Raw genomic sequence first — 12,190 nt, forward strand, 5'->3', positions numbered from 1 at the left:
GTTTTTTACCTATGTCATTGGTACCTATATGCACCACGACAACTGGCTGTTCACCCTCCCTTTTCAGAATGTCCTGCACCCGTTCCGAGACATCTTTGACCCTTGCACCAGGGAGGCAACATACCATCCTGGAGTCTCGGTTGCGGCCGCAGAAACGCCTATCTATCTCCCTTACAACTGAATCCCCTATCACTATCGCTCTCCCACTCTTTTTTCTGCCCTCCTGTGCAGCAGAGCCAGCCATGGTGCCATGAACTTGGCTGCTGCTGCCCTCCCCTGATGAGTCATCCCCCTCAACAGTACCCAAAGCGGTCTATCTGTTTTGCAGGGAGATGACCGCAGGGGACCCCTGCACTACCTTCCTTGCACTGCTCTTCCTGTTGGTCACCCATTTACTATCTGGCTGTGTACCTTTTACCTGCGGTGTGACCAACTCACTAAACGTGCTATTCACATCATTCTCAGCATCGTGGATGCTCCAGAGTTCATCCACCTGCAGCTCCAGTGCCACAATGCGGTCTGTCAGGAGCTGGAGGCGGATGCACTTCCTGCACACGTAGTCGTCAGGGACACTGGAAACGTCCCCGACTTCCCACATTGTACAGGAGGAGCATAACCCGTGTCCGAGCTGTCCTGCCATGACTTTACCCTTAGATACACTTAAATTGGCAACAATGTTAAAAGGTTACTTACTGATATAAAAAGAAAAAGAAAAACTACTTACCAATCACCAGCCAATCACTTATCCCCTTGGCTGTGACGTCACCTTTCGTTTTCTTTCTACTTCTTTTTTGCCTTCTCCCTGTAGCTGCACAAGCTGGCCTTTATAGCCCTCTGCCGATCCCCAGACTCACACCTCAGCGACCACGAACTCCCGCTGCCTCTCGCGGCCTTTATAGGCCTCTGTACAAGTATATGACAAGTGTCAGCTGTGGCTCAGTGGGTAGCACACTCACCTTTGAGTCAGAAGGTTGTGGGTTGAAGTCCCACTCCAGGGATTTGAGAACATAAATCTAAGTTGACACTCCAGTGCAGTGCTGAGGGAGTGCTGCACTGTCAGAGGTGGCCTCTTTCGAATGCGACGTTAAACAGAGGCCCTGTCAAGTGGACATAAAAGACCCCATGGCATTATTTCAAAGAAGAGCAGGGGAGTTATCCCCGGAGTCCTGGGGCCAATATTTATCCCTCAATCAACATAACAGAAACAGATTATCTGGTCATTATCACATTGCTGTTTGTGGGCGCTTACTGTGCGCAAATTGGCTGCCGCATTTCCTACATTACAACTCTGACTACACTCCAAAAGTACTTCATTGGCTGTAAAGCACTTTGAGATGTCTGTTGGTCGTGAAAGGCGCTATATGAAATGCAAGTCTTTCCTTTTCAGTGGTTATGATTAGATATTCATTCTAGAGCAATGTTACATAAAAAATGCCGATTTAGCCACAGACTTGGCATTGGCTACATTGTTTTAGCTACATGCACTAATTTTAGTTTTTCTTTAATTCCTGACTTCGAGTTTATATTTACTTAATTAACATCTACCACCAATCAGTGCCAAAATTCGCCAAAGTTTGGAATTGTGACATAAATTTACCAGAGGCAGAACATCTTAATGCAATTTCTATGTCCAGCAGTTGGAAGCGATACTTTGACTTCATCAGAGTGATTGCTGCGAATGTTGCCTCGCATGAGAGACCCCCTTGCTCTCCATCCAGAGACGCTCCTTGCCCTTTGCCATGCTGTGGTGAGGCTGCTCGTTATTGGTTGTGTTTGCCTGCTTCCGCTGTCCTGGAGTGGTTATTCCGATTGGTCAAGCTGCCCGGGATGACAGCTCCCCTCTCCATACATAGTTGTTGAAAAGAAGGTGTTTCCACGATGCTGAAGTCTGGCGTTTTCACTCGTACAACACACCATTTTAGTAGATAGCCAATACGCAGTAACCCAGGAGGTAAAGAGCACACAATAAAAAGAATTGGCACGCTACTTTTGTCTTCCCATTTTAACAACACACGCACAAGGTTACAGTACACATACAGATACCCTGCGAATACGAGTATTGAGATCGCATGACCGCATGTCTATTCATTTTTTGAATTTACTAATCAAAGATGTAATTAGCCACATTTGGATTTTCAATTAGCTACTCGTGGCTAGTGGCTAACGTATTGGACAACATTGCTCTGCAGTTAACATAGGTATCATAGCAGTAAACTAGCATCCATCGGGTTTACATCGGACTTCTGAGAGGTTCTGGTGGTGATAATTTGCTTACTTCATTTTGCGATTACGCGACTACAGTTGTGTTGAGCTTAACAAATCTGCATTTCTGTTTTTCTGTCTTGACGGAGCGAGCAGCGGGAGAGGAAGTGAGTCAGGGACGGGTTTCTCTGACTGAAGATATCACAAGCTGTCAACAATTATCCCCCTGGAGCGAGCAGACTCGCACACTTTCAATTCACGATACCTTAGTTCTGACATCGTTTTCCCTTCACTTCGAGGTGACGAGCAAATTTGACAGATTCAATATGACCCTGTGCATCCAAAACGTCACCTCACTCGCCCAGCGCTCAGCCAGGCGGTTTCTGGACGGAAGAATCAGCATAATATTAATATTCATTAAGATCGGCTTTAAGATGTTAATCTAAAGTATCATTTTTTAAAAAGAAACAACATTTAACTTTGTTTTTTGTGGGTACTTCTGCAACAGGAAGCACAACGTCTCGCGTATGACGCCGGGAGGTGTGGTGAAATTATACGTTTTTTTCCCTCATTTCCAACGTGTTTTTTTCGAAATCAATATTTTGCAATAAGATTCCGAAAAATCAAATACCCGAATTGGAGAATCAAGGATCAGAGTGGGCGGCGGGAAAAATATTTGAAATATTCAAACAAGGCAAAAGAGGAAAAGAAACTCGGCACAAATTGTAACGGTTTTTTGTGATTGCAGCAGTGGCGTTTTTTTTTAAAAAGGCTCCCTGTTTTGTTAATATAATAGGTTGAGAAATTTGAGGCAAATTGCAGGATAATGTCCTTGGTTAGGAGTCTTGCTTTGTTTTACAGATATATGGGCCTACAGCAGTATCTGCAGACTGTCACTGCAGGCATGTAAACATGTTCGCCGTATTCATATTGCAAGTCTTCATATTTCCACATTTCGGATCACTTTAATTTATACCTTACGATGATGAATTCACCTTTCCATTTATCCCACGCCTTTAATTTTAGGATTTCAGTTACAATCGTTAAATGTTTCGTTTTCCAAGATACTTCTGTTACGATATTCCGGTTTTGCTTCCTCATAAAAATAATTTAAGTAAACATGCTTTTGTGTGGGAAGCAAGGACTGTATTTTGAACAAACTGCGATTAAAAAAAATAAATACACCGTGATGCCTTTTCCCCAAAATGCTGTTATAAATCCGTGCGCGCCCTTGTGTATTGCATACGCACAATATAGTGTAATTCCAGAATTAAACCTTTGAGTTTTATATAACTGGTATTAGAATCTATATATTTCCGTCTATTAATGTGCAGTGAAATTGCCTACAGCATTTGTGAGATTATCCAAACACTTGCTTCAATTACACTTTACCAAGTCATCTTCCTCAAAGCATTACCGTCAATTGAAATCTGGGAACTTTTCTATTTATTGAACAAAGTGACGTGCTCCAGTTTTTAGTAAACATAGTTCTTTAAGAATTTTCGTTAAAATATAAATCTGTTAAGACACGAAGATTAATTTTCTGTTTAATAAAATGTAAGGCTCTTTTCGATAAAATAATGTAACTGCGTGAAACCACATTTAAAATGTCAAAATATTGATTTGCTTAAACATACTATATAGTGTGAATTTATAGTGCAGAAAAGATTTTCATTTCTGTTTTTAGCCATGGCTTCTTCCCTGAAATTATTGGTCACTATTGAGATTGCACGACAGAAAATATTATCTGTCAATTATAACAATATTAGTCAAAATACACAAAACAATTCAACAATGTTAATAAATTAAGGAGTAGCCATCAATATAAACGTTTTTATTCCACACATTGTTCCTTTTGAATGACACCTCTATTAACTTTTTCAGATCTTTTATAAAAACACCCATTATTATACTGATACCTCATGTGATTTGTAGAGGAATTCAAACGTTATTAAATTGTAACTTTTATGTTACCTACCACAGTAATAAAATAAATTAATTTGGGAAATGCAACTCCATTCACAGCATTAAAAAGATACCTTTTTACACTTACAAGGAAGCATTTATTGGACCAAAAGAGCAGTTAAATCTTTTATAAATTATATAGTCTATTTTGATACACTTCAACACCATGAAAGCAATGCAATATTTACATCGAGTAAATAAAAAGCTTATAACTTAACTTTCATTAAATCAAAACATATTAAATAATGTTTATCAGCTACATCTCTGCTTACAATTATGAAGACAGGCAGAAAGCAATACTTCCGTGCCAGTCCACTGAAAATAAAAAAATACACTAATTAAATGAAACAAACACGAAGTGTTAGGTATTTTAAACAGTATAGAAACAGAGTCGTTTATAAGAATGTCAAAACAGCTATGTTCCCAAGAAGCGCAAATATTCAACAGCTGTGTAAAGGCACAGGACATTAATCTCAACTGATTAATGCAAACATTGCAAATTATCCCTCGTGTTAGCTTCATTGTTTTATGTAACAATTTTGTCCAATATTACAATGCGACATTAAACCGTGTCCTTAATAAACGGTATCTTGTGTACCGATATGTTTGCCAGATTCTATTTCAATACTAATTTACAACATACAGAGCGATGGCATGAAAAATATATACATGTTTAAAAAAGCATTGGATGACACTTCCCTTCTGCCCCCCCACCCCCCCAACAGCACACACACACACACACACACTGCTTTAAAAACAGTCAAAGAAATAAAGTACTATTTATATGGAATTACAAAAAATGGAAACCAATGTATATATGTTAGCTAACAATTAAAATAAATACTACAAGGCTGCACTTGCTTGTTACATTTTTTCTATAGATTTTGTTCCATCCATTGCACTGTCTCCGTTCTCTTGTACATCTGGGCTAGCTCATACGGAGTCTGTCCCTTTTCGTTTTTATGTGTGAGGTTTGATTTCTTTGCCAAAAAAATAATTACATCTGTGTGACCTTCCTGTGCAGCAAGATGGATGGGCAGATTGCCCTCAGAATTTTCAATATTAACATTTGCCCCAAAGTCCACTAAGATTTTCAAAGTGTCCAGAAAGCCTTCCCGAGCCGCATCGTGAGCTGGTGTGAATCCGGCGTGATCTTGCTGGTTTGGTTTTGCTCCAGCTTTTAGCAATGATTTGGCTATTATAATATTACCCATTTGCATCACCTGGAAATATAAAAAGTGGGGTTAAAAAAAGTGTGTGAAAGAAAGCATGAAATGTAAGATTGTACCACCACATCTTATAAACACCAAATTTTAACATTACAGGATTAAAGGATGTACTGCAAGACTGACATTTTTTTCTCTCTATAAGACTATTTTAAAACATTAAGCAGTGTATGTTTAAGTCTATTAACTATGCAAAGTTAGTGCAACAAACAACCATTTTAATCAAATTATCTAACCCGTTTTCCTGGGTGTAACAAATAGCAGAGAGTCCAGGTACTACATCTCAACATTTCCAACTAACTTTTGATTTAACGAAATTCGTGATGATGTTTCAGCACAACTATTGTTTAACAGTTGTTAAATATTGGACCAATCTATTTCTATATTTTATCTGAACACTTTTCACTATCAGAGGCGCAGTTAAAACAAGGCCCTGTCTGCTCTATCGGGTGGACGTAAAAGATCCCATGGCACTATTTGGAAGAAGAGCAAGGGAGTTATCCCCTGTGTCCTGGCCAATATTTGTCCCTCAATCAACATTACTAAAACAGTTTATCTGGCCATTATCACACTGCTGTTTGTGGGAACTGGGTGCCGCGTTTTCTCCATTACAAGTGACTATACTTCAAAAGTACTTAACTGGCTGTAAAGCGTTTTGGGACATCTTAGGTCCTGAAAAGTGCTATATAAATGCAAGACTTTCTTTTTGATACTAAATAAAACGAAATTTTATTTTTACATGTCAATTCTGGTTACCTGTAGAGGCATTCATTGATGTAATGAATTCACTTGAATCAAAACGTTTAGTTATGGTATTGCACAGTTAAAACGCGATTCGAGGTAAACCACAGAGTGTTTCGAGAGACATAAACCAACCATGAGCTCTTATTCTCATAACGTTTAGTGCAATCAACCTTTAAATATAGAAAATAAACAAAAATTGTGATATTTGCTAAAACAATCATCTTTACATTATGTAAAAAGAAAAGCCGTTATTTAAAATCGTGAGTACACCAGGAGCCTGTGCCCTATCCTCTTAAAAGTGTAAGAGGTAATTCGGAGGGGACTTTAAAAGCTAATATATAGTAGTTAAAATATGAACACTACAAAATATATTGCTTATTTATTGTGACTCTAAATGCAGTTTTATACCGTCGTTCAAACAAATGAGTATCTGCGTGTCAAAATAATGGTAACGTCACTACTTTATTTATTCATTTTTACTGTGATTCCTACAAAATATCAAAGTTCTGTTCAAAATGAAATATTACATAGGATTATATTACTAATCGAAACTATTGAATTGTATATTGTTGTTTAAAATAAAAACGTAGCTTCTTTATCATGTAATTGGGGAGTTGCGTTGTTATCGGTAGCCGAATCACAGCTGTATTATTTTCACATACTGGTGAGCAATAAACACCACTTTAAACGCAGTATCACAACTGGTTTTGGTGCAATATCTTGTCATAGGATTGATTCCATTAAAACCCATGATTAAAATTAGATCTTTAATTCCAATAAAATACTGTGGTTTATTTGGACGTTAGTTAAGTATTTTATGTAAAATGTTTAAGCAAACCCCACCGTATTGAAAACGAATAAAATACGAATACCTAGTCTGTTCCCTGAATTTCTGAAATCAGTTATCAATTTCCTCTGAACAGTTTTTATTGCAGTAAACTACTTTCTTATTCTGCTTCTAAGTCATTTCCAGCATCCAGTTACCCAATAGTTATTGCTTAACCCTGAATGCATGAAACGAACCTGAAGTTTACTACCATTAGAACATTGATAATACAATCTTTATATGTACATATACATATTTTTGTCGAAACATAAAATAAATGACTGCAATGGAGATAGATAGGCGAAGATATATAAAGCCACATTTATAAAGTCTGTGTACTCTGACGTAAATTACTAATTATTTACCGCCTCTAAATAGTTGATGGTACTTTTTCTAAAATATAATGGGCCCATCGTCGCTAAACGCATTTATCTAAAGCAAAATCAACTGCCTCCGTTTGCTAATTATCGGTTTATCGGTTACTTGAGAAAGTTAGTATTATGTACAAAAAAGCCTTGAATCAGTGTCGCTTCTGTAGTGTTATATTCTTGCTAGTGCTTCAGTTATTTGAAAACCGATAAATGCACCGTGACAATCTGAAATATTGCGTGGGTCCGAAATGATGTACACTGCAAATAAATAATAAATAAAAACGTGTTGTTGAAGGTAGTCCACGTTGCAATTCCCCTTGCATTTCTGTAAGCATCATACAACTGAAAACGTGAAGTTTTTATTATTTCTCAGAATTTCATTTTTAGAAGTGGGGAAATCGCATCGTCCCGAAAGAGACTGATAGAGAATCGTGTGATCAAATAGCATTATCAAAGCAAAATGCATTTTGTTTTTACCAAGGTGTTTTGAAATTCAATGGCTATTTTAGCAATGCGTCATTTACTGTAGCTACTGCTGTCTGATCCATACTGACACATTGACGAAAATAGGTGAACATTTTTTAGAAAATAAAATACAATGCATGTAGGACAGCGCAGACTTGTTTTTCTCACGGATGAAAATGCAGTGCGTGGTGTAGAAAAAAAAAGAATAGTTACACCAACCTGAAGTGCAGTTCTGCCAAACTTATTGATTGCACCCACTTTCACCCCGTTTTCTAGCAAAGTGTTGACTTCTTTCGAGTCTCCTTTGGCTGCAGCGCTTGTTAGTTTGTCACCATCTGATCCATCAGCTGTTTCCATTATCAATACTTCAAAAATGTCGAAATCCGGTAAAGCACAGACGCCAACAGGTATGGTGGAGATGAAGAATCTGGCCCTGCTCTGTAGAATAGTATTTACTAACCTAGAGTAATTGATGTGTGATCCCTAGTAATGACGTTGCCCGATCCGCCCCTTTTTTTCTCATCAATATAATACACGTGATACAAGTCCAAGGATAGCTTGGCTACCTTAAAGTTAACATTTTCAAGTGATTTGTGCCATGTTCCCCCAGATGCACAAAAAATATCAAAATTCGATTAACTTCTCGTCAGCCGCTGCGTGGATATTTAGTATCTCACCCACACGATTGTAAAAAATCTCGAAATAATTTCAGAAAATATAGCAGTTGAATCAGTTACTGTATCCGCGATAGAGATACAATATTTGAATGTTTTGCAGTTTTCCCGCCCATTTTGCAACTGTTACTTCGCTGTTAAGGAAAGGCTGCTCTCGGCAGCAAACTCCGGCTTGTTCATAGATTTGTTTTTTTTGGGTTCCACTTACTCTTTTAGTCAAATTAAATTGCAGAAAAATGCCATAAAGCCGCTCCGTTCAAAGGAAGTGAGTCTGTCAGCTTTGACATGTCCAGTCCCAGGCTTGGAAGGCAGCGACTGCTCATTGCGGCGCTGTCCTCGTATTCCGAGCAAGAAAGTAACTTGCTGCCGCCCCGGTTAATGTGCAAATGTTCACGTTTAAAGTAGCCGTTGTGATCCAGTCACAGGATTCGTGCAGTTGCCCTTGCAACGGTGAAGGTTGCCGTTTTGCTCCTTATGAAAATGCTGGCGGTTCCGTAATTGCAGATCGCTTATAGCAGTTTTGCAAAAAAAAACTTATTGACATCATCACATTTTAAAAATGAGCGCTTCTCAGCTTCTGTCAGTGCCGCCCACACTCTGCGTCGTAACGGAAACGGCAGCCACGGTTTAAAGCTGGAGCTGAGGCGAGCGCGGAGTGGCGCTCCGGAGCGGGCTCTGGGTGCTCCGGAGCGGGCTCTCTGCTCTGAGCGCTCGTTCGCTCGCTCTGCGGGCTCTGCTCGCACATTAACTTTTGCAAAGGCGTCTCCGTTATACTTTTCGCTGACGGAATTCCAGTAACGGACACGGACCAATTTTAAACTGTACAATGTAAATTGAAAGAGCCAATCCCCACTCCCACTCCACCTATTAATCTACTGATTTGCATTTTGCACGCGAAGGTCAGACCAGAGGTTTCTAGTCCGGGCCCTTAGTGTCTCAGAACTAGAGGATTGCTCGGCTTCGAGCTCTCATGGCGGAGCGTGTGCAAGGGGGATAGTTTGGTTATGCAACGTCGATAAGACTCGCCTTTCGGCCACCTGTCTAACGCGCACCGTTCCTCAATCCAGGTGCCATCTTTTGTAAATGCAAACAAGATCTGCCGAGGCTGACAAATTGTCTACACGGGCCGTAGTGGCCGGCCCCCTGAGCAGCGCTCACTGCAGACAACTGTCACCACAGGATCAAGTTCAGCCATGCCTGAGGTAGCTGAATTGAATATGTATTCAAAATGGTATCCTGCAAATCATTGCGTGTATGTATAACAGTAACAGGACCCATGTCCCATTTAAATTAGGCGCAGCACTCTGGTATGAAGCAACAATAATTTCGACCTAATTTTTTTTAAATCAGTTTTAAAAATTGCACGAGATCAGACCAGAGCAAGGACCCAAGGAGTGTAAGGACAGCAACCCTCTGTAGAGGGACTGGGCAATTAAATACAAGATGACCTACGGCTGCTTCCCAAATGTCAAAGACCCCCTTAATCATAAGCTGCCATGACTGTACCTTGAATGAAAACTTCCCACAGCACAGAGACATTACACTGCAAGCCATGATTATTGAAAGCTATTTTCTTCCCTAATATCCTGAAGGCACTGACCCTTCCTGGGCATGTTGCTATACACACCAGTGACACTACAGTGCCGTAACATAGCAATTTTTAATGCGTGAGTCTAGACAGTAACCATTAGCAGGCTATTCAACAGTAAGAAACATCACTATCGAGCCCAGTCCTGGCCCCTTTAGGTATCTGTACACATGTACTTTACATCAAGATTTATTGGACAGCCTTCAGGAGCAGAAACACTGACTGCTTTCTTTCCCTCTCTAGCCCAATTGTAGCACCCCATACTGCCATTCCAGCTAAGATCCACTACTCAGTACTGGCTGGGGATTGAATCCGGGGCCTGTCTAGTGTGTAACATCAATTCCATACTGGACAACTGAACGATAGGGAAGCTGACCAGATTGTTTACAGTGACCAGATTTTTGATGCAACTCATGCAACTCATTCTAAAGATTTAATTGAGCTTTTAATCAGGAGTTAAAGTGGGCTGGAAAGGTTCAATTCACCACACTAGTTCTTACCTCATTTGGTTCTATAATACCACTATTTGTTGTTTTCATTGATGTAACAAATTAACAACTCCTATTAACATTTAACAATTAGCAGTGGTGTTTCTGCTGAGAAGTCAATCAAGCCAACAAAATGGTATGGCCTTTAGAATTATACATTTTACACTGAGAAGAAGTTGGTTTAGGTATACTGCAGTCAGTCTTATCTTCAATAGTCTAAGTAATGGCCTAATCCTGATGCTTCTCAATTCACCATTTAAAATGTTGAGCCCATACTGCAGGGTCACATACAAACAGGCAATATAAAATTATGAAAGCTTACAATTGTCAAGCAGTGTTGTAGGTCGCCATGCTATAGACTGGCTTCCGGGTCTCAGGCTCGGCCCAGTCCTGAGCAAGAGCATTTAGTCCACCACATGAGGTGGTTGCAAAACAGTAAGGCGGCATCTTAAAGAGCACTGGTTATTTCAAAGCTCAATGTGCATGCATAGAATATAATTCTCTCTTTTGATAATTTTGTGTTAATAATTTTGAAGTTGAGATCTAATTGAATGAAAATGACCCCATTGCAGCTTTTTAAGCTGATTTGTTATGAATGAGGTTAATCTTTGATATCTTTTTAAAATTTACTCCCAAATCTCCAAGAACTGCAGCTGGGTTATCAGAAAGGTTGGTAAACTGGTGATTTGTTGCTTTTTGGAAACAGAACAATTGCTGTGATTTGGCATTAGTTTAGGATATTTCAAACTTTTTTTCATTATGTTTGGTGTCGCAGGCAAACACTTTTTAGGTATGCTTGCAGAGCAACTTGGAAAGTTGTTAAATTAGATCTTAAAAAAAACTAGTTCTAACCTTAGTAATAGTAGATGTCTGCTAAAATTAAAATTTGGATTGTTCAATAAAAAGTAAAGTAATCTGTCAGTGGTACCATAAATAGGCCCCAGGCAGCAATTAGGAGCAGGACAAGGCATGTAGGCATCCCAACATTATATTAAGTAAATGCCTTTTCTTTTAAAAAAAAGTATGTTACTGAAAATATACTTCTACAATTTATTACTGATGTTTTCACATGACTTGACAGAAAACTTTCTAAGAAAATTATTTCTTTACACAATTAGACTTTTATGATTAGTTTATATTGAGTGCTGTAGAACGAGAAGTGATCAATACCTGTGTGCATATATATCTACAAATTTATTTTAAAATCTGTTTCAAACTGCTGAAAAATGAATCAAATGAAATGTCAAACAATCAACATTTTGTAGAGGAGGCATACCCCCAGACTCCCCTATGGAATAAATCTCAGCGTTTCCATCCCCCTTTAGACATTTCTAAATCCCCACTGGCTTCAGCCTGGTCATGACCCACTCCCGCTTGCTGCTGTTGGCCTGGTCTTGCTCCATTTTTTATTCAGTTTTCAATAATGAGATTGAGGATTGGTTGGGATACATCAGCTTTTAATTCCCATGGAACGAGAGGCTCATTCCCAGCATTAGATTATCAGAAGTATGACACACTCTCAAGGAATTGGGCAGGGCTCATATATGCCAGCTCCCAACAAGCTGCATGTTTAGAATAGGCCTGTGATGTTGGAGGGAGTGATGAAGGAAATTCCCCACGTTGAGACCTTGAAAACTCTAA

General features: G+C 39.2%; 1 protein-coding gene and 1 long non-coding RNA gene across 3 annotated transcripts in view; both read right to left on the reverse strand.

Annotated features, from left to right (window-relative positions):
• LOC139268563 (uncharacterized) overlaps positions 1-2,098 on the reverse strand; it is a 50,152-nt gene extending 48,054 nt beyond the window's left edge. For both annotated transcript variants that reach the window (XR_011594056.1, XR_011594057.1), the window contains exons 1-2: positions 1,598-2,098; positions 725-903 (exon numbers count right to left, since the gene is read on the reverse strand). This is a non-coding gene — a long non-coding RNA (uncharacterized lncRNA). The remainder of the gene's footprint in view (positions 1-724; positions 904-1,597) is intronic.
• Positions 2,099-4,899: 2,801 nt separating this feature from the next.
• On the reverse strand, positions 4,900-9,147 carry cdkn2c (cyclin-dependent kinase inhibitor 2C (p18, inhibits CDK4)). Its single transcript, XM_070886107.1, has 2 exons — positions 8,019-9,147; positions 4,900-5,390 (listed from the first exon to the last, which is right to left on the reverse strand). The coding sequence occupies exons 1-2, from the start codon at positions 8,154-8,156 to the stop codon at positions 5,043-5,045; spliced, it is 486 nt and encodes a 161-aa protein (XP_070742208.1). The 5' UTR covers positions 8,157-9,147; the 3' UTR covers positions 4,900-5,042.
• Positions 9,148-12,190: the final 3,043 nt, after the last annotated feature.

This window comes from Pristiophorus japonicus, chromosome 8, assembly GCF_044704955.1.
Source record: "Pristiophorus japonicus isolate sPriJap1 chromosome 8, sPriJap1.hap1, whole genome shotgun sequence".
In the NCBI taxonomy this organism is placed as follows: domain Eukaryota; kingdom Metazoa; phylum Chordata; class Chondrichthyes; family Pristiophoridae; genus Pristiophorus; species Pristiophorus japonicus.